This window comes from Barbus barbus, assembly GCF_936440315.1.
Source record: "Barbus barbus genome assembly, chromosome: 37".
In the NCBI taxonomy this organism is placed as follows: Eukaryota; Metazoa; Chordata; class Actinopteri; order Cypriniformes; family Cyprinidae; genus Barbus; species Barbus barbus.
Window position 1 is genome coordinate 6,812,581 of NC_136715.1, and position 22,265 is coordinate 6,834,845.

The 22,265-nt window shown below is 36.3% G+C and overlaps 1 protein-coding gene across 1 annotated transcript in view; it reads left to right on the top strand.

The window, feature by feature from the left end:
- The window catches only part of LOC306857010 (inositol 1,4,5-trisphosphate-gated calcium channel ITPR1-like), a 132,872-nt gene that overhangs the window by 48,215 nt on the left and 62,392 nt on the right, over positions 1-22,265 (top strand). The window contains exons 20-40 of the mRNA XM_079396627.1: positions 690-875; positions 1,023-1,274; positions 1,366-1,507; positions 1,598-1,751; positions 1,884-2,074; positions 2,283-2,415; positions 2,492-2,543; positions 2,622-2,787; positions 2,936-3,109; positions 3,650-3,718; positions 3,981-4,118; positions 5,149-5,274; positions 5,867-6,067; positions 6,163-6,414; positions 7,376-7,501; positions 7,846-7,974; positions 11,491-11,611; positions 11,778-11,962; positions 15,575-15,723; positions 16,364-16,475; positions 17,523-17,558. Of these exons, the coding sequence (XP_079252753.1) occupies positions 690-875; positions 1,023-1,274; positions 1,366-1,507; positions 1,598-1,751; positions 1,884-2,074; positions 2,283-2,415; positions 2,492-2,543; positions 2,622-2,787; positions 2,936-3,109; positions 3,650-3,718; positions 3,981-4,118; positions 5,149-5,274; positions 5,867-6,067; positions 6,163-6,414; positions 7,376-7,501; positions 7,846-7,974; positions 11,491-11,611; positions 11,778-11,962; positions 15,575-15,723; positions 16,364-16,475; positions 17,523-17,558 (3,094 nt within the window). The remainder of the gene's footprint in view (positions 1-689; positions 876-1,022; positions 1,275-1,365; positions 1,508-1,597; positions 1,752-1,883; positions 2,075-2,282; positions 2,416-2,491; positions 2,544-2,621; positions 2,788-2,935; positions 3,110-3,649; positions 3,719-3,980; positions 4,119-5,148; positions 5,275-5,866; positions 6,068-6,162; positions 6,415-7,375; positions 7,502-7,845; positions 7,975-11,490; positions 11,612-11,777; positions 11,963-15,574; positions 15,724-16,363; positions 16,476-17,522; positions 17,559-22,265) is intronic.

Consider the following 22,265-nt stretch of genomic DNA (forward strand, 5'->3'; position numbering starts at 1 on the left):
TTATTATCGTTGTTGAAGAAAGTAAAAACACCAACATTTATTTAAAACTAAATTTTTGTTTTCTTTACTGTCACTTTTGATCAATGTACTGCTAATTACTTAAAAAAATATATTACTGACCTTAAACATTTGAACCCTATTAATTAATATTAAAGTGCCCCTATTATGGGTTATGAAAGGTTCATGTTTTGGTTTTGGGAGTCCCCAACAACAGGTTGGCATGCAAGCAAGATCAAAAAACACTTTCATTTTCTTATAATATGCATTTATTTTTACCTTATTTGGTCAACGACTCCCAAACGAAACTTTGCAGGATCTTTTCATTCACTTAGAGCTGTGTTACACGCTGCATGAAAGTTAATTTTCAAAAATCCATAATAGACCCTTGTATAAGACTTTAATGTCTTTATTTAATTTATTTATTTTTTGTGAAGTGACACATTTGAGAAGTACTAAGGAATGCGAGTGAACTGCTTTAAGTAATTTAAAGGCAGTGATGGGCATTATCTGTCTCTTTCTATAAGGCTAAGATCATGTAATAGGCTTCACGTGATACATTTTTTTTCAAAGAAGAAAAAGATGAAAATCAACACTAACACATGTTCAAAATCTTTGCCATTCTAGATTTGTATTATGAGTTATTTGTTGCCAATTCCATTTCAATTCTATATGTTTGTCTCTCGACCCAGGCTGGTGTTGTCTCGGTTTGAGGTGGAGTCTGGAGAGGGTCCAGTGGAGTCAGAGGAGGATGAGGAGGAGGTGTGGTTGTTTTGGAAGGACAGCAGTAAGGAGATCAAAAGTAAGAGCATCAGAGAGCTGGCACAGGATGCTAAAGAAGGCCAGAAAGAGGACCAGGAGATCATTAGCTACTACAGGTCAGCCAACAGGAAATATACCAAGGGTCAAAGTTTATCAGGGCAAAACCCCAAAATCCTTTCAAGTTCAAAATATAAAAAAATAGAACCAAATCAAAACATCAGTTCTCTCAGTAACATGCTCTCCTGGTTCATTGTCTTTCTCAGATACCAGCTGAACCTGTTTGCACGGATGTGTTTGGACCGCCAGTACTTGGCCATAGAGAAGATATCAGGCCAGCTGGATGTAGACCTGATCCTGCGCTGCATGTCGGATGAAGACCTACCCTACGACCTCCGTGCCTCGTTCTGCCGGCTGATGCTTCACATGCATGTAGACCGTGACCCGCAGGAACAGGTCATGCCTGTGAAATACGCCAGGCTGTGGTCCGAGATCCCGTCCAAAATCGCCATCAATGAGTATGTTGAAGTGTTTTTTAAACAGCATTCCATTATTAGTTTTCTGTAGTTGTCTCAACCAAGTGCATTCAATGTTGTATTTTGGTTTTAGCTATGATAATGACGGAACCAGTAGAGATGAGATAAAGGAGCGCTTTGCGCTCACTATGGACTTTGTGGAGAACTATCTCAGAGATGTGGTCTGTCAGAATGTTCCTTTCTCTGATAAAGAGAAAAACAAACTGACTTTTGAGGTAAGTCACCCATCCAGCATGTGCAAGAGTGAGGAGCGTGGGCTGTTACTGGATGTGACTAACTCTCGTGTTGCTTTTTGTGTTTTTAAGGTTGTGAACTTAGCAAGAAACCTTATTTACTTTGGCTTTTACAACTTCAGTGACTTGTTGCGTTTGACTAAGATCTTGTTGGCCATTTTGGACTGCGTTCATGTCAGCATCATCTATCCCGTCAACAAAATGGAAAAAGGAGATGAGTCCAAAAGTAAAGAATTTTTATAGCAGTTTGAGTCTTTGTTGGTCCTGTGAATGATATTCAAATAGTCACTAAAGCTTGCACAAGCAGATGTGATTCATTAGAGAATTTTTAAGAGTTTGTTGGAAATGTTTCTCACAGGTAGCAATGTAATGAGATCCATCCATGGCGTTGGGGAGCTGATGACCCAGGTGGTCCTAAGAGGAGGCGGATTCTTACCCACAACCCCCACAACACCCCCTGATGGTGATGTGGTGAAGACCCAGACAGAACCAGAGAAGGAAGACATTCTGGTGATGGACACCAAACTGAAGATCATAGAAATCCTACAGGTGATTAAAAACCCATAATTTAATAAGAAAACATTGAATGTAAATTTTTTATTTTTTTTTCAAATATACTTTCAATTAATTTGATATGTCCTATTTGATGAACCATAATTTCAACTAAACAGTCAGTTAGCTTCAAAATGTTGAATGCAGGTAAAAATAGAGTTCAAATCTGGTACAAAACTGAACCATGTGTTTTTTTGTTGTTCAGTTTATACTGAATGTACGACTGGACTACAGGATCTCCTGCTTGCTCTGCATATTCAAACGTGAGTTTGACGAAAGCAACACGCAAACGGATGCAGTGCCAGCAGCGAATGCAGATGGGCCCAACTGTATCCCAGGTATGCAGTATGTCCTGATCACTATCACCCACAAGTTTCTCTACAGATTATGTGAGGTTTTCTGTGTGTTTTACAGCTCTGGATTTTGAGAACATTGAAGAACAAGCAGAAGGAATTTTTGGTGGAAGGTAACGATTCATTTCTTGAATAAGAAGGTGCTTTGTAAGAGAACGTAAGTGTGTAACTCTATTTTTTTCTGAACTCAGTGAGGAGAACACACCTCTGGATCTTGATGACCATGGTGGAAGAACATTTTTGAGGGTTCTGCTCCATCTCACTATGCACGACTATCCACCGCTTGTGTCTGGAGCACTACATTTGCTCTTCAGGCACTTCAGCCAGAGACAAGAAGTGCTCATGGCTTTCAAACAGGTATGTAACACGATAACATTGCTATTTGAAATCATTTTAATGAATGGTGTTGTAATTTTTAGTCCATTTCTTGCTGTTGATGTTTCAAAGCATAAATGTGTTTTGTATTTTAATTCTTCGTGCATCCCTCCCCTTTTTTACCCTATAGGTTCAGCTTCTAGTGACCAGTCAGGACGTTGACAACTACAAGCAGATCAAATCAGACCTTGACCAGCTGCGATCTAATGTGGAAAAATCTGAGCTCTGGGTGTACAAGCGACAGGGTGATGAAGGCATGGATGCAGGAGACGGACTCCCAGCAGAGTCTGACCACAAAAAGAAGGTGGCAGCATTTATTATTTAAGCCCCACAATTACATATTTATGAGTGTTGGCTGGCCTACAATATTGCGTATAGTATAGGGCTGCACGATATATCGCATGTGATATTTAATGTGCATCTTGTCAGTAAAGCCGCTTCTGTAATCAGCGGGTAATTTCCATCACATGCGTGATTTCACATGGAGCAGCATTTACTACACAGAGCCGTTGTTCACTGACAAGCTGCGCAAATCCACGTTCATTATCAATATGGTACCATTATGTACTAACGTTCTTTATGATGCTTACATTGCATCATAATTGGTTGGTTGGTTGGTTGAACAATTTAGCAGAATTTTTTACAAAAAGCTTTGTTGGCTTCATATATCAGATAAAAAGAATGAAAGGGTTACCTTTTTTTCTTGTAATTGAAACCTTATAGCTCACTTTTTCTATTTTTTCACAATTACCTTGTTTTGGTAATTGTCTTTTGTACATTACTATTTGAATGAAATAGAACATTAACAGTTGCTTTATTTAGCCTTTGTCTGCTCTTTATGTAGAGGGACTCTGGTTCGGGCAAAAAAAAGACAGATGGAAATGGGAGTGACAATTACAGAGACGTGAAGGAGGTAAAGTGTCATTCACAGTATACACGTGTACATTCAGCATTATAAGGTAAGGTCTTTTGTATAAAGTAGTTAATGCATCTAAGCACTATAAAAAAGCTAGTTATGTAGCCACTTTAACTAAAGATGATCTAAGTAAACAGCCCTGAAGTGTACATCTGGAGGAGAAATGGCATGAGCACCACATGTAAAAGCTATTGCAGATAATAAACACTGTTCATTGACTGCTCTTCAGCTCATTGTCTGTCTGTCTTTCTGTCTCTAGATCCTCCTGCGTCTCAGCAAACTTTGTGTACAGGAAGGACCATCAGGGAAGAAGAGTAAGAAACAGCAGCAGAGGCTGTTGAGGAACATGGGAGCTCATTCAGTGGTGCTTGAGCTGCTGCAGATCCCTTATGAGAAGGTGCAGTATATGAGTGAGCAGTAGTGTAGAGGAATTCTTGACCCGAATCGCTCCTTACCCGAACCCGAGTGCATTTTCCTGATGAATCTCATATCTAGTAGATGGATTTCTGTGTATGAGGTTACAGACGTTTGTTCCGGTCTCATCAGGTCCATTTGGAAAAAGCACATTTATTTTAAATTACCCAATACCCAAGGTCACTAATACCGAACCCAACCCATGTCCAAGGCAATGGAAAAGTTTACCCGAACCTGCTTGGGTTTCGGGGGTCAGACCTTGGGTTTTCAGATCCAAGTGGACCTATGAAGACCTCTAGTCTAGTGTACTCTTGTTCAATAAGTGTGGTACTGGCAGAATAATTTTTATGACATTTGGTTCTGTCAATGCTTCTCGAACGTTCATCCTTCAGCTGATGCGGATGGAAAACTGTACCAAAACACCTGCTATTCAGCAATTCCACGGCACTGCCACTGAATCTACTGTACAGCATTCAGAGTAGTCAGATTTCTGATTTAAAGACTCCTATGATCCGGTTCTTTTTAGTAAATCAAAAGCATGCAACACGCCCAGTGTAGTTTGATTCCTGAATGAATCACTCCTACGTTCCAGTTCATTTTAGGAAATCTTCTTGAATAATCTTGAATGAAATCTGTATGCTTCTTTAATGAATGACTCTTTATAATTTAGTGAATCAAAACATGCAATGTGACCAATGTATTTAAAAAAAACGATTCAAAGCTGATCCAAATCTTCTTACTGAATTAATAACGCACAGCACATCCAGTGTAGTATATTTCTTGCATGAATGGCTCCTATGATTTGGTTCTTTTAATGAATAAAAACACTGAAGAATCAGTCAGAGCAGTTGCACAAGTTATTACTTTTCTTAAAAATGATTAAAATATGAACAGGTGCTTACATTAAATATGCATCACATTAAAATATGAACAGGTGTAAATGTTCCCCAACTCCAAAAAAAAAGACGGTTTAAAAAAAAGGTGTTAATGCTCAGTGATGTACGTTTTGACAGGGTGAGGACGTCCGAATGCAAGAGATTATGAAACTGGCTCACGAGTTTCTTCAGAACTTCTGTGCAGGCAACCAGCAGAACCAGGTTCTGCTCCACAAACACATCAACCTGTTCCTCAACCCTGGGGTGAGCTCTCCATCACATACATGCATACACACACACACACACACCAGGGAAGGATGAGTGTTGTGTGGGGGGGCAGTGAGACAGACAGATGTTCTCAGTTTCCATATTTCTACATCTTAAACAAATCCTTACACATCATGGTGATGATGATGATTCATAGTTCATCATCATGACATTATGACGAGACTAATTGTGGTCTTATTTTTGTGGGATTTTTAATGTAACCATGTGTTAATTGCACTGCTTGGGTATTGTTAGTCTTACTATAATAGGTTGTTGAATACACACATTTATTTATTTATTATATATGTGAAAATATGATTTTTATAAGGTTGATGCACAACCTGTAGTGTTCTTATTCATATAGGATCATTGTTAGATCATATTCTGGATTTTTGTTTGTTATAATGGTTGTGCTTACAAAAACAATAATTTTTGTACAATGTTTCAGCATCACACACACGACTCAATTCGAAAGAATCTCCAGTTCAAATGGACTCTTTTCTGGGGTGCTAGAACAACCAGGAAAGTGTTTGTTTGTAAACCGTGATTTCATCTAAATATATCTGATGTTTTTTTTTGTCATGTGTAGATCCTGGAGGCCATCACCATGCAGCACATCTTCATGAACAACTTCCAGCTGTGCAGCGAGATGAATGAGCGTGTCGTGCAGCACTTCGTCCACTGCATTGAGACCCACGGCAGACACGTGCAGTACCTGAAGTTCCTGCAGACCATCGTCAAGGCCGAAAACAAATTTATCAAAAAATGCCAGGATATTGTTATGGCTGAGGCGGGTGGCTGATGTGCTGAAATAGCTTTTGGTTTTGGTAGTTATGTCTGTGATTTAACATGAAGCTTCTTCTTTTTTTTTTTTTTTTTTTACAGTTGGTGAACTCTGGAGAGGATGTGCTGGTCTTTTATAATGACCGGGCCTCCTTCCAGACTCTGGTCCAGATGATGCGCTCGGAGCGTGACCGGATGGATGAAAACAGCCCCCTCATGTACCACATCCACCTGGTGGAGCTGCTGGCCGTCTGCACGGAGGGCAAAAACGTCTACACTGAGATCAAGTGCAACTCCTTGCTGCCGTTGGACGATATTGTCCGTGTAGTTACACACAAAGACTGCATCCCTGAGGTCAGTGGCCTACAGGTTCACATAATTTTGAGTTTTTTTTTTTGTTTGTTTTTTTGCAACATTGTTGTATTGTGGTATTGTCTGTTTACCCTCTCCTAAATGGCACATAAAAACAAAAACTGTGCTTGGGCATTTTTTATTGGTCAGGTGGTCTGTTCATGTCTAAGTGTGTGAATTTTGGACAGAAGCTGCAGTGAGTACCAGACAAGTCCAAAATTTAAATTAGTGGGTCTGTTTAACTCAAACGGCCCCCATTGTCTAAGAATGAAAAGCTATAATCTAATATTTATTCTGTTGTAATGACAAAGCTGTTTGTTTTACCACAAAGTGGGAGATATATTTAATAATGTACTTGCTGTATAATTAGGATAAGGGTTACTTGCATGTAATTATGCATTATTTATTATTATTATAATAGTAAGCTCATGTAACGTGTAATAAGGACACCTTCAAATAAAGTGTTACCGATTAGCTTAATACATAAAACTTAAATAAATTAATGTAATTTTTATTAGCTCATAAAACTTTAATTAAATTAATTTAGTTTTTTAGAATTTTAAAACAGTTGGATATTTTTAATAAATAAACCATGAATAAGAATGACATTTATTTACATTTTAAAATATTATTTTTTAATACATGAAACTTTATTATTATTATTATTTCGTTTTAGAATTTTAAAACAGTTACATGATTTTAATATATAGAAAATTGTATTGCATTTGTATTCATTCTTTTTTATTACATAAAACCTAAATTAATTTAAAGGTTTTATTAAAAACAGTTTGAGTTCTGTTAATTTTTTTTGAAGCGATAAGTCAAATAAATCTAATTACTAAACCATAAAACTTTAATTAATTAAATAATTAATCGTCTCCCTAAGTCATGTAGCCCCAGAATATGGCTTACTGATATCTTTGTTGCGAATATTAAGTTGTGTGTATACTGTGTCTTTTCTTAGGTCAAAATTGCGTATATCAACTTCCTGAACCATTGCTATGTGGACACAGAGGTCGAAATGAAGGAGATCTACACCAGCAACCACATGTGGAAGCTCTTTGAGAACTTTCTGGTCGACATATGCAGGGTAATGGAAGCCGATTTGGGGATTTTTCTCAACCCCAATGAATCGTTTAGGTGTAAAGTACCAAAAAGTACCAATCTGTTGCTTGCTAGCGTGCAACTAACATTGTTTAATTGTTAATTGACTGTGGGTTTTTTTTTTTTTTTAAGTCGAGTAGGAGTGATTCATTATTTGTGGTATGATATGGGTTTTTATTTATATGGCGTCTGAACGTCTCCAGTTGATCCAAGTCCGTTTTTTAGGGCAGCAAAGGGGTGAATCAGTGTTTGTTCTGACTGTGCTTACTGAAGCAAATGACTCAAGGCCACAGTAATTCTGTCTATTCTTTATGCTTGCTTTGCATCCAGGTCTGCAACAATACAAGCGACCGCAAACATGCTGACACGACGTTAGAAAGCTACGTGACAGAAACCGTGATGAGTATCGTGACGACCTTTTTCAGCTCCCCTTTCTCCGACCAAAGCACTAGTTTACAGGTAATGACCCCAATGCAGAAATATTCACGATATATCAGAATCAAAATTAGCTTTATTGCCAGGTATGTTTGCACACCCGAGGAATTTGTTTTAGTGACAGTAGCTCCACAGTGCGACAGAATGACAGCGACAGGACACAGATAATAAAAAAATAAAATAAATAATGTACAGATATACAAAAATGGACAATGTGCCAAATAGCACAAACACAATATACAAAATATATATCTGCACAATTTAAGTGTGTTGCTTTCAGCTGTCAGTTTCAGTTCATTTTTGGTTCACCACCTTCTTCAGTTTCTACAGCGGTTTGATTTCTTTGAAGGAAATACATCGTTATCTTTACATGTGGGAATATAAACCCTCCAGATAGTAGCTTAACCATTTTTCACCTCTTCCTCGCTTAGGTGGCACGACATATGTATGTAAGTATCTGTAAATGCCCCTCTCTTCTCTAGCTCTAACCTGCTGGTGTCCTTTGTGAGGCCCGTAGGATCTGTAGAAGTTCAGGCCATTTCATCACACTCAAGGGTTTCTAAAGAATCAGCCTGACCACTGGCGACTGACGCACCAGTCAGAGCTTTCCAAGAACTCTCCTCTCTCATCAACACGCACAGACTTCCCACATCTCCATTTCGCAATGAGAGAAACCAGGGCCGATCTTGCCTGCCTCCACATAGTGTGTGAATGTTTGTAGAGCGTTGGTGGCTGACAGTATAGCTTTTCTTGGAAAACCTGGTATTTTCACTATTAACTGTATTTCCATGTAGCCCCATCTGACTTTTCTGTCTAGAGACCACACGAATGGAACTATATCTGTACCGTACCATTATTTTCACTTTCTGAGCTTTAGGCGAGCTGGGCCCGTATTCAAGCTTCTCAAAGTGCCATTTTAGTCTTAAGTGCTGAGAATTCATGAAATTTACTCCTCCTTTCAAACTTAAGTATAAAAGCAAGTTATCAAATTTCTTAAAGCGAAGAATCACTCTTACTCTCCCAGTTATTTAAGACAGCTGGAGAGGTCTCTCAAGTGGTTAGGAGTTGCCAGTATAAGGGCTTGTGATGGCGCTGAGGAGACAGAGACGTACGCGAATCTTTCAGGAGAGGAAGAATGTTCTTGAAATGTTTGATGACGAGCTCTTAATTAAACGGTTACATTCAATCAGTTATTCAAAACGAGTTAAGCAATTTACATGACAATATATATCATTTATTTTGACATTACAGTAATACAATAATGCACATAATAGTAAAGAGGACTAGAAATGTACTTCTAATTTTATTTGAATATTTTTATTTGTATTTTATAATGTATTTTAATGACCTTCTATCTAAAATCTATCTATTATTATTACATATTTTTATATATTTATTCATTTATTTATATATATATATATATATATATATGTATATATGTATGTATATATATATATATATATATATATATATATATATATATGTGTGTGTATATATATATATATATATATATATATATATATATATATATATATATATATGTGTGTATATATATATATATATATATATATATATATATATATATATATATATATTATTACTGCATTTTTTTAAATATTATATATACATGTACATTTACACTACCATTTATGTTTTTGAAAGAATTCACTTATGCTCACCAAGGCTATAATTGTAATGTAATATATTCTTCTGAAATGCTGCCACAAATTCAGAATTTTTTGCTTCAGTCTTCAGTGTCACATGATTCTTCAGAAATCACTCGAATATGCTGATTTGGTGCTCAAGAAACATTCCTACTATTATCAATGTTGAAAACAGTTTCTTAATATTTTTGTAGATATTTAGATTTATTTCTTGACATTTTGATGAATAAAAAGCTTAAAAACAGCATTTATTTGATGTTAAAATCTTTGTAAGATTTATAAATGTCTGGTTTCCTTTGACCAATGTAGATACAGACAAATCTTATTTTTTAATTAATGTATATATTTATTTTTATTACTATAGTAAGCAGTTGTAAAGTAGCAAGTGCCTCCTCATACTGTGTCGTGTATCAACCCTAAACCCCATTCATTCTTTCCTGGAAGTGTTGCTTCATGACAGCTTCCTTCTCTGATCTCTCACATCTCTCTTTGTTGTGACAGGCCTCCATTTTAGGCAAAATAACTGAGGTACCGCTTTGTAATGACTTCACAGTGGTTGCACATGGAATGTGGTGACGTAGTTTGGGTTAGACTATTCGCTAGTAATCCTGTTTGAGTGGGAAACTAGATCACACGGAGGTTTTTTTTTTTTTTTTTCGTTTTTTTTTTTTCACAATTAAGCCTTTGTGCGCACTAGATTAGTGGTCCAGAAAGCGTTTGAACAAGTTTTGCAGCTGTAGCGTGGTAAACATGCCATCCTTCCTCTCAGCATTTTTCTTGTGAGCGTTGTTGCATTCTCACCCACTGTGTTGGTGGTAAGATGTGGTGTTAGTTTCTGTCACTGGAGGTGTCAATACATCATAAGAAATGTCCACAACTTTGGATGCATTCATTTTTTTTCTTATGAGAAACTGATGTGTCAGGTTCAATATAAACTAATCTCTATTGATAGCAAATTCTGCGGTGGGATACCAAAGAAACCAGTCCCTTAGTTTGTGCAATCAAACAAAAATGGCATGTGCAGTAATTCTATTAGCTTTACTAAGGTCAGACAGTTAAAATGTTTGGTGTCAGTAAGATTTGTTTTTACCTTAGGCTGCATTTTATCAATTAAAAATTCAATAAAAATGGTAATATTGTGACATTTTTTACCATTCATTTTTTCTGTTTGTATATATTTTGAAATGTAATTTTTCTTGCCCTGTAAAGACAAAGCTGAATTTTCAGCATCATTACTCCAGTCTTGAGTGTCACATGATCCTTCAGAAATCATTATAATATACTGATTTACTGCTCAAGGAATATTTACTATTATTAATGTTGAAAACAGTTTCTTTTGTTTTGTTTTTGTCATGAAAAAACATTAACACTTCATTAATTTATTTGATTCTTTGATTAATAAAAGGACAGCATTTATTTAAAATATAAATCTGTTGTAGCGTCAAACATGTCTTTACTGTGACTTTTGATCAATATAATACATCCTTGCAATATAATACATTATTTTTTTTTCTTTAACAAATGTAGGAATTATGTTGGAGTTATGTTATGTGCTTTAACCAACATATGAGCTGTTTTAAAACTCTCTGGAATGCCTTGACCCACAGCCTTTTGAGTCTGATGCTGTCGATAGAATTGCACTTCTATTGAACCTTCTGTTGAAGATTTTGTAGAAACCAAAAACGATGTGCAGATGTTTCATTCACTTGAAAACTTGAACTTTTGAAAGTGTCCATCACAGAAGTTTCCTCTCAGCTTCTCTATTTTTGATGTTTAGTTATTTGTTTCCCCTCCTTTTGTCTCTCTGTGTCTAATATAATCTTTCTCCATCCTTTTCTCAGTTCTCTCTCGTTGTCTTTGCTTTCTTGTTCTGCAGACCCGTCAGCCTGTGTTTGTGCAGCTCTTGCAGGGGGTTTTCAGAGTTTACCACTGTAACTGGCTCGTTCCGGCCCAGAAAGCCTCAGTGGAGAGCTGTATTAAGGTTCTGTCTGATGTGGGTAAGTATTTGACTGTAACAATTCAAACTTTACATAAATGAACCTCACGCAGATCCATTTCTATTTATCTTTACATCCGTCCTTCAACTAAAAACCTGCGGCGTAAAGAGATGATTTCACCATTTGCTGTATTAAGTGTGTGTGTGTGTAATCGTCTTTTTTTTAGCCAAGAGCAGAACGATCGCCATCCCGGTGGATTTGGACAGTCAGGTGAACAACCTGTTTGTGAAGTCCAACAATGTGGTACAGAAAACCATCCTCAATTGGAGGATGTCAGCTCGCAATGCGTCCAGAAGAGACTCAACGGTCACCACTTCCAAAGATTACAGGAACATCATTGAGAGGCTGCAGGTGAGGGCGGGGTCTCCGGAAAACAGCCAGTAACGTAGTGTTTTTGTATTAAATGCCGCATCACAATAGGTTTTATCAAGACACACTTAAAAATAGCATTGTTTTTGAAAATCATTGTTTGGTCATATCATCGGTTGGTCAATCATGCATATAAAACCCTCATATTGTTCCAGACATTGCATTGCAAAATGGAATTTGAAGAGGTGGGGAAACAGGAAATTAGTTCCAGGAATTCACGTGCATTGTTATAGGGAAGTTGAGTCAGGGTGAGATGTAGGTCCTGGGAAATTAAGTCTGGTGGAATGTTCTGATAATGTTTGTCTTTTGGCACTAATCTAAGACCCCTACAAACACACATTCTATATGGAAAATTTTATGAAACTGGTGCCTTGTTTAGTTTGATAAGATGCTTTTTTCTTTAAAATTGTAGACGTTCTGTCAGATAAAGAATGCATTTAAGTGGTAATAAATTGTATTGCGCCACCTAAATTTATACATTTTAACATATTTTTGTATAAAATACTGCCTTCAGAAAGGCTACAGTGTTGATGGTAACAGGATTCATTTGTTTAAACTGTATTTGGAAAAACAAAAAACACTTAATTTGAAAAATTTATTTAACAGCTTTTTGCTTAAGGTTATAATAATTTAAGTGTGGTTTGTAATGTAATCGTTAAATTTTGATATTTTATAGAGAATTAGTTTTATTTATTATTATAATGTTAAAATAGAGTAATATAGTAGTATTATACTTTTTCATTTGCATTTCATTTACTATAAATAATCATAGCAACAACGTTAACAAAAAATTAGGTCACGCAAAAGAATTGTATTTTTATTGTAGTATATTTTATTGTATTTTATAGTCATTATTTGGCATAGTTTAATATGTGAAAAATATTATTGAAATGCTAGCTAAAGCTAATGCTGGCTTTTGTTTTATTGTTTTTGGAAAGAAATTATATTTAAAAGTAAAAAAAAAAATAATAATAATTTTTCTTTCTTTTTTTTTTTTACTTTTTTTTTTATAATTATTTAAAAATAATAATATAACAAGTTGGAAGAACTGGATTAAGGAAAAGCCAAAAACAACAGCCACATGATGACTGAGGAAAAAACTATTTTCTTATGCTCATCAAGGCTGTGTTTATTTGATCAAAAACACAGAAAAAATATAATGTTGTGAAATATTATAATGATGTAAAATAACGTTTTTCTATTTTAATGTACATTAAAATCTAATTTATTCCTTTCATGCGAAGCTGAATTTTCAGCATCATTACTCCAGTCTTCAGTGTCACATGATCCGTCAGAAATCATTCTGATATGCTGATTTCTTATATATATATATATATATATATATATATATATATATATATATATATATATATATATATATATATATTATTATTATTATTATTATTATTATTATTATTATTATTATTATTAATGTTTTTTTTTTGGAACCTGTGATCCTTTTTTCAGGATTCTTTGATGAATAAAAAGTTAAAAAGAAGAGCATTTATTTAAAACTTTTTTTTTTAACAATATATACTACTGTTCAAAAGTTTGGGGTCAACACATTTTTATTCTTTCTTTTGTTTTACCATGTTTTACCAAATAAAAAGAACAGCACTTATAGAGTTCATCCCACTCATTGATGTGAGCATAAGTATTGGGACAGTTGAACATAAGGCAGATATAAAAGATTAAAAGCTATTATTTAGTTGCAGATCCCTTGCGCACAATCACAGCAGTGAGTCTGTGACCCATAGACATAACCAGACTCTTGGTCTCATCCTTTGAAATACTACCAGCCTTTAATGCAGCCAATTCCAATTGTTGCTTGTTTTGGGGAGTTTCTGCCTTTACTCTCCTCTCCAGCTGGTGAAATTCATGTTCAATCAGATTTAAATCTGGAGATTGATTTGGGCAATCTAAGACTTTCCATTTCTTTGCCCTTATAAATTCCTTGACTGAACTGGCAGGGTGTTTTGGGTCATTGTCCTGATGCAATATAAAGCACTTCCCAATGAATCTGGTGGCATTGTCTTGAATATTGGTAGGCAAGATGGTTTTGTACCCTTCCAAATTCATTCTGCTACTGTCATCATACATTAAGTCATCAGTAAAGTTGAGAGGGCCTGTTCCAGAGGCTGACCATATATATCAGTATGAAAGTAATTTTTTAAATGCAGAGCACGTTTGGTTAAATGACCCATTTGATGCCAGAAAACGGATACAGCATCTTCTACTGATTCATTTCCAGCGGTATCAAGAAGCCCCTGCTGTTGTGTTTAACAGAGGAAGGTGCAATGTTGAAATGCTGAAAAAAGTCACCTTGTCATCAGAAGTTGATGTTGTGGGTAGAAACATGCATTTCCTCTCGTTTTATACTCCACTCAGAAGATGGTGAAAGGGGATAGAGGTCCGTGGAGGGGTGTCATCTAGCCTGGGGGAGGGGAAGGGAAGGGAAGAGTGAGTTAGCGAGTTGCGGTAAACCATGGCTTCATCACGTCTGTCTCCACCCCCGTGCAGCTGTGGCGTGAATTGGCGAGTATTCAGACACGTTTGCACAGCTCATGTCTGTGCTATGAGCCTTAGGGGCTGCTGGATTCAGCCCTCGCTTTAAAAACAAATCATGCCCTTGGTGCTGAGAATCTTTGTGGCCTGGGTCCAAAAATGGCTTTTTACCACACCTGCTAGTGCCAATGAAAATATACAAGACTGCTTCTTACACAGAGACGGAGACTCGCTCACTTCATGTATGATGTTGCAAGTGGCATGATCGCCTGTTTGTTACACAAATGAAAAGGAAAAATATTTAGAAATGTAATAATATAAACAATAGCTATTATATTAATAAAATAAATATGCAATTTAATCTTGTCATAAAAAAACTATCCAACGCTAACTTAGTGTGTCATATGTGACCCTGGAGCACAAAACCAGTCATAAGTCGCTGGGGTATATTTGTAGCAATAGCCAAAAATACATTGTATGGGTCAAAATGATCGATTTTTCTTTTATGCCAAAAATCATTAGGATGTTAAGTAAAGATCATGTTCCATGAAGATATTTTGTAAATTTCTTACTGTAAATATATCAGAACCTCATTTTTGATTAGTAATATGCATTGCTAAGAACTTCATTCGGACAACTTTAAAGGCGATTTTCTCAATATTTAGATTTTTTTGCACCCTCAGATTCCAGATTTTCAAATAGTTGTATCTCAGCCAAATATTGACCTGTCCTAACACACCATGCATCAATGGAAAGCTTATTTATTCAGGTTTCAGTTGATGTATAAATCTCAATTTCGAAAAACTGACACTTAAGGTTTTGTGGTCTAGGGTGGTCTAGGTTTCCGTCTCTCTGTGAAGTATAATATGTGCCATACAAATACTTTGTGAGGTGTTAGTTTCTAATATAAAGTTATCATCCACATTTATGCACTTGTCAGTGTCAGTTTTCCCATTTGGTGCTTGCCGACTATCTCTTATACATCCTGTTGTCAAACATATTATATTGTCACTGTGCACAGCTTTAGTTGCACATGATCAAAATAAATGAATTGTTGTTTTAGTTTGTGCCCTTATGTGTGCTTGTCAGGACATCGTGTCTGCTCTGGAGGATCGTCTGCGGCCGCTGGTTCAAGCTGAGCTCTCGGTGTTGGTGGACGTACTGCATCGCCCAGAGCTGCTCTTCCCCGAAAACACAGATGCTCGGCAGAAATGCGAGCGCGGAGGCTTCATCTCTAAGTGAGTTTCCTTTTCCTATAAACCTTAAACCATAAAACCATTTTCCTGAACTGAGAGGACAAAACTGTCATAAGAGTCTTCCTCTTTTTGTTATATGAAAAAAACAGCATCTGTGAATGTTGCATTGGGTTGCCTAAAACACATATAGGATTTTCTTTATAATTCGAATAATATATCATAATATTAGTGCATTTTTGATCAAATAAATGTAGCCTTGGTAAGCATAAGAGACTTCTTTCAAAAACGTATGAAAAATAAATCACTGGGCCGCATTATGCAGTTGTGCAGTAGTGCTTACTGTCCTTCACCTGTCTTCAGTGTGTGTCCTCGTGCGGTGAGAGACTCCTCTCCATCTGCCAGAGCTACAAAAGAGATTACCTGTGTGTTTGTGTGGCCATCTGTGTTTGTTTACGTGCGGGAGTAATGCTGAGATGCAGGATTAGCTGATTCAGGAATAGAGTTTCACTGCAATGTAAGCGTCCCTTGCACTGTCAGTGGGAGCAAAATGATTGTCTATTAACAGCTCCGATCAATCTGGTTTCTTTTTTCAGAGGTTTTTATAATTTACTAATATTCATTTTGAGATCTGCTAAAGATTACATAACAAATTTGTGAGACATACTGTGTTTTTCGCTTTCAGATTAATAAAACACACTAAACAGCTTTTAGAGGAGAACGAGGAGCGATTGTGTATAAAAGTCTTGCAGACACTTCGAGAAATGATGACGAAGGACCGTGGCTATGGGGAAAAGGTAACATACATGCTGTAGTTGCATAAAACAAATTAAAAATATCTTTCCACTTGCACAAACTTGTCTTCTACAGAACTGATATACATCTTGATGGAATTATAAGAATCCCTTGGTGTGTGTTATTGTATATTTGTCCATATTACCCATAAAAATAGTAAAACAGGCCTCACAGGACACATTTCTCTCCGTCTTTCCATATTACCGCCCAAAGTTCAAGTTCAGAGGACTATGTTAAATATCTGACATGCTGTTTTTATTAGCCTATATACTTTTATATACATAATTGCACACAAACACACACGTGCATCTGTTCATGACTCATGTCCTCCTAACATTTTAAAAAACATGCTGATTTTTCTAATGTGGTTTTGCATCCAAAAATATATTTTTTTACCAGCACTAAATGAATTAACACCCAATTAACTTCACTAACATATGTGAATGCCCAAGATTTTATCATAACTTTAACTCTGGCTGTATCCAATTTCTAATTTTAAAGACTCCTTGAAAAAAAAAAAAGAGAGTTTAAGGTTTTAATTCTATATCTTTAAATTTGAGATCCGTATGCTAGTGTATTTACAGTATGTTGTTTTATTTGATTTGATTTTTATTGTGAATTTTATTCCTGGTTTAATATAATTTTTTTTATTTTTGATCATATGTTTTTTGTTTTGTTTTGGTTTGTTTTTTTGTTTTTGTTTCGAGGGTTTTTTGTTTTGTTTTTGTTTTGGTTTAGATTTTTTTTGTTTTGTTTTTGTTTCATGGGTTTTTTGTTTTGTTTTTGTTTTTATTTTTTTGTTTTGTTTTTTGTTTTGGAAAAAAACTCCACTCATGACTTCATGGGGTCTTTAACTACAAAGGACAAGATTTGGTCACAGGTTTTTGTAGTTGGCAACTAATGCTTTCAGAACTAATGCTGATAAATAACCATCACAATAATCTTATGTTATGTCACTAACGAACATCGTTTGTCATCTTTTTTTATTTGAGCATTCTCTGATTCCTTCCTTCCCAATACTAACTTTGCTGTATGCTCTTCTCTTCCAGCTAATTGCCTTTGATGATGAGCTGGATGTAGCTGAGGTTGTTTTTTATTTTAATTTGTATTATTTGCTATGTTTAGTTGGGCTTCTCGCTCTCGCGCCAATGTAGTCGCCCTACATAGTGCTTGTTCTCTTTTCCTTTGAGCTTTTTGCTGGTGTTTGTCAACGTGACTTCACCACAAACCGGCCGTTTTTGTTGTCTCTCCGTGTGTGTTGAGGTTGCGTGCAGTTAACCTCACCTGATAGTTTCAGTGTATGTGTGTGTGCATGTGTTTTTACCACTGGCCTTATTTTAGATAGCGTGTGCTGGTGAAAATGCGTGTAAGTGTATCAGCCCACTACACTTTGTTCGCACTTCCTTTGTCTAGCGTCAATTCAAGTTTACGTTCCTGTTACATTCATTGCTGAGACACAACAACAGTAGCGGTTTAACAGGGACGTCACAACATATCATTGGTACTGTGTTTTTCACATTAAGCTCTGAAGAACAAGTAATTACAGAGTTTTTAACGATAATAACACAGTATTAATCCAGCCAAAAACACATTACACTGATGATCTAGTGAAAAACTGAAATATAGCCAAACCCAGTTCAGGTAAGTTGTGAAATTGTGGCTCGTTCAGCTGCATTTGCAAGGAAACTCCAACTGAAAACTGTTTTGAGTCTTCGTTTGTGATTTCTTGACCTGACAAGCCATAAAAATGGCAACTTTATTAGCAGTTTATTAGCAATATAAATCTTTTTTTTTTGTGATTTGATCTTTTGATGTGAGAAAAGTGAATACATACATAATAGAATAAAGCATGACTGATTTTATAATTAGATTTTGTCTCTCCGGAAGTGCTTACATTAAAAAGTCTGGTTCTGAATAAATAAAATGTTTTGCTGCCAGTTTCTGTTGACTGTTCACAAAAATAAAGGCATAAATAAAAAACAGCATGGCATCCGCACACCATATTGTAAAAAGCTCTGACGCATATAAATGCATAAACGCTTTTTGAGGTTGTGGAAAAAGCAGGATCAGTTAGAAATGAAGTCAGAATACACAAAATTATATTTCTGAATTGGTTCCCAACATCTGAAATTCTTATTAATGAACAAATGCACTGCAAAAAAGTTTTTTTATCAAGTTTTTAAGCAGAAATAAATATCTAAACATTCCTGAATCAAGATTGCAATGGAAAATAACGATATTAAGCCTTGTTTTTTGAAATATTCATCAAAATGAGTTTTTTCTTAAAATAAGAGAAATAAATGGCAGTGTGTTTTCCCTTTGAATTAAGATTCTGACGTTGTTTTAAGCATAAACATTAAGTATTTTTTCTGAAAACAAGACTTTATATCTTAAAGCATTTTGCTTCACTTGGTCTCCATCCAAATTAGTATGCAAATCATAATCCATTGTGCATATATCATCTGAATTGGATTTTGAGCAGTAAATGAGTAGTAAATATTCGAGCAATATCTTAGTCAGTGGGAAGTTTTCAAACTTTAAGTATGCTGTTTATTTAAAATAATTTGTGTAGGTTTGCCATACAAGCACTATAATTACAATTTACACTGATCTTCGTGGTTGCTTTCCATTGGTTCTTTTTGTGTGAGAGGTGGCTATATATCTGTAAATCCGAAGTTTGAAGTGAGCGTCTGTGTGTGTTTGAGTTGAAGTCAGGTAGGAGTTCATACTATATTTATAGTCACTGCTCTCCTATCACTGCCAGGGATGAAATGTGACCCGGTCCCCCTGTAACAGCAAGACAAGTGTGAACGTTCTTGAACATCCATGCAGTTGTGTGGCATGGCTGAACAAGAAAAATGGAATTATTATTTGTGTATATGTGTGTCTGTTTGTGTGTCATCATGACTTGTATTTGTAAAGGAGGAGAAGTGTAAAAGTTCACTAAAGGGTGTGTTCATCAGTGTGTTTTTGGGTGTTTTGGTGTTAAATTAAGGTCAGCAGAAACCATATCTCACACTCCTTCTGAGGAAAAAACAAAGCAATGTGTGTTATATTCTTACTAGTGAAAGATAAGGCTGAAGTACTGACGAGGACATTTCGATAAATAACGTGGCACAAGCACTCGTGAGTAAATACCTTTCTAGTGGAAAGTTCTGGTTTTGATGCAGGTTATTGACAGTATTTGTCTTTTTTACCACACACACACAATTTTGTATGAACATGCAAGTATGTGTGTATGTGTATATATACCATTTTAAATTTTTGGGGTCATTAAGATCAGATTTTACTAACTGATACTTTCATTCAACAAGGACAGTAATCAAAAGTGACAGTAAATACATTAATAATGTTACGAAATATTTGTATTTTAAATCAATTATGTTCTTATGAACTTTCTATTCATCAGGGAATCGTGAAAACAACAAATTACAGTTTCCACCAAAATATTAAGCAGTAAAGCTGATTTCAACATTGCCACACAAGAAACATTTCTTATTAATATCAAAGCGGCATATTAGAATGATTTCTGAAGAGTCATGTGACACTTAAGACTGGAGTTATAATGCTGAAATTTCAGCTTTGCATCACAGGAATAAATTGCATTCAAATTAGAGATCCCAAATTTTTTGAATGGTAATGTGTTTGTATATTCATCCCGAAATAAAGTTAATGCAATGGACCTTTTATACATACATACATGCACACACATAAATATACATTTATATAATGTGATGGCCTACACACACTGATAGAATCTGATAGATATTTAGCTTGATTGCTGTTTTTTGATGATGATTGAGACGTTGTGTCCTTAGAGCGCATCATGAGTCTGAGCCCTCATACACACGTGTTCACAGCACGTGTTCACTGACCATCCCTGCTCATAACATACGACATCTCTCCCTCTCTCTCTCTCTTCATCTTTATATGACATGAGAGAATGTGTCTCCTGTCACAGAGTGTAAGTGTGTGTGGTGTGTGTGTGATGTAAGAGGGATGGGGAGGATAATATGGCTTTAGGTTGACAATGCGGCTGTGCTGCTGAGCAGAGAAGCTTATGTAATGTGGATGGAGAGAGAGGTGCATGCATGCGTCCGTGCGAGTGAGTGATGAGGTGTGTGTGTATCTCCTTCACCTGGACTGTGCTAGACCCTCTCTCAGCCATAACTAGTCTTTTCTCTCTTTCTTTCGCTTTCTTTCTATCTCCGCCTGTCTCTGTTTCACATTTTCTATCACTTTCTATCATTCTCTGTTTCCATGTCTTTTTATTTGGTAACACTTTAATATGAGGACCAGTTCTCACTATTAACTAGTTTCTTATTAGCATGCCTATTAATAACATATTAGCTGTTTATTAGTACTTATAAAGCACATATTCTGCATCCCTAATCCTACCCAATACCTAAACTTAACTACTTCACTAATTATTAATAAGCAGCAAATTAGGAGTTTATTGAGGTGAAAGTCATAGTTAATGGTTTGTTAATAGCGAGAATCGGACCTTAAAATATTTTTTATTTATCAGTCTTTCTGTCTGCCTCTGTTTCTGTCTTACTCTCTGTCCTGTCTGTCGTCATCTTGCTGTCTTTCTCTCACCTTCTTTTTCTGTCTGCCTGTCTCTCTCTCCTTGTTAATTCATTGTTTGTTTATATTTTTCATTGTATTTACCTTTTCCTCTGTCCCCCTCTTTCTCTCTGTATGTCTCTCTCTCTCTCTCTCTCTCTCTCTCTCTCTCTCTCTCTCTCTCTCTCTCTCTCTCTCTCTCTCTCTCTTGTCAGTAGATTGAGTCAGTTCCAGTAGAGAATGTGTGTGTTGTCAGTTGGGGTCTGTTCATGTGTCCTCTGTTATCTCTCTGGCTCCTCCTCTGCATGTCTCGTGTCGTCCATCAGGGGGAGCTGTGGACACATCCGTCTCTGCGCACGCTGCTGTCCCAGTTTCCTCGCTTTCGTGCAGCACGATTCCTGGACTCCCGCCAGCTCACAACCAGAGGTTACATAAGACCTGCCCTTCTTTTTTTTTCTCGTTTTTTTCCTGGAATCCAGGCTCTTTACTGATGTGTGACCTTCTGCAATAATTGGCAATAAAAGTGCAACGGGCTGTTTACCAAAAGACACTGGCAGTGGCGAAGACCCTCCGGTGTGCATACAACAACCTAAACCCTTTTGTGAACGCAACAGTTTAGTTTCCGCCTTATTAGACTGAAATGCGTAAATGAGGTCACCGAGTGAGTTTCCTTCAGTCTTCAGGCCAGAGCTTTAAGACAGACACATTTATGTAATTGAGCTCATCAGGTTAGGAAGTGTGCTTGCAAACCCAACCATACTTTTTTCAACAATGACGGTGACTGAAATGAATCCTCGAAGCTTCTCGCCATTGACATGCACCGCAAAGAATAAAGCCGTGATATCAGTGAATGCGCGAGGTGTTTCGTCCCCACACTCGACAAACTTGTGACTTCCACTGGGAGAAAAAGTAGCCAAGAGCTCTTTGAAAAGTCAGTGTTAAATCGAATTCGGATTCATTACCGGACAGATGTGCAGATGAATGGATGTGCTTTGACAATTTCTCGTGGGGAAATTCACAAGAAAGTGTTTTTATAGCATGTGAAAGCATGCGTTTATGGTGGCTAAAGAGGGACATTTCGCATTCACACCTTGTGTTTTGCAGCAGCATTATTTTCCAGCTGAAAAATGATGTCGCAGAAAGGGAGATTCCTTACTGGTTGCAGTATTACTCACACAAACATGCGCGTGCGTCATGGCTGTTGCTAATTTAGAACCCCCCTCTTT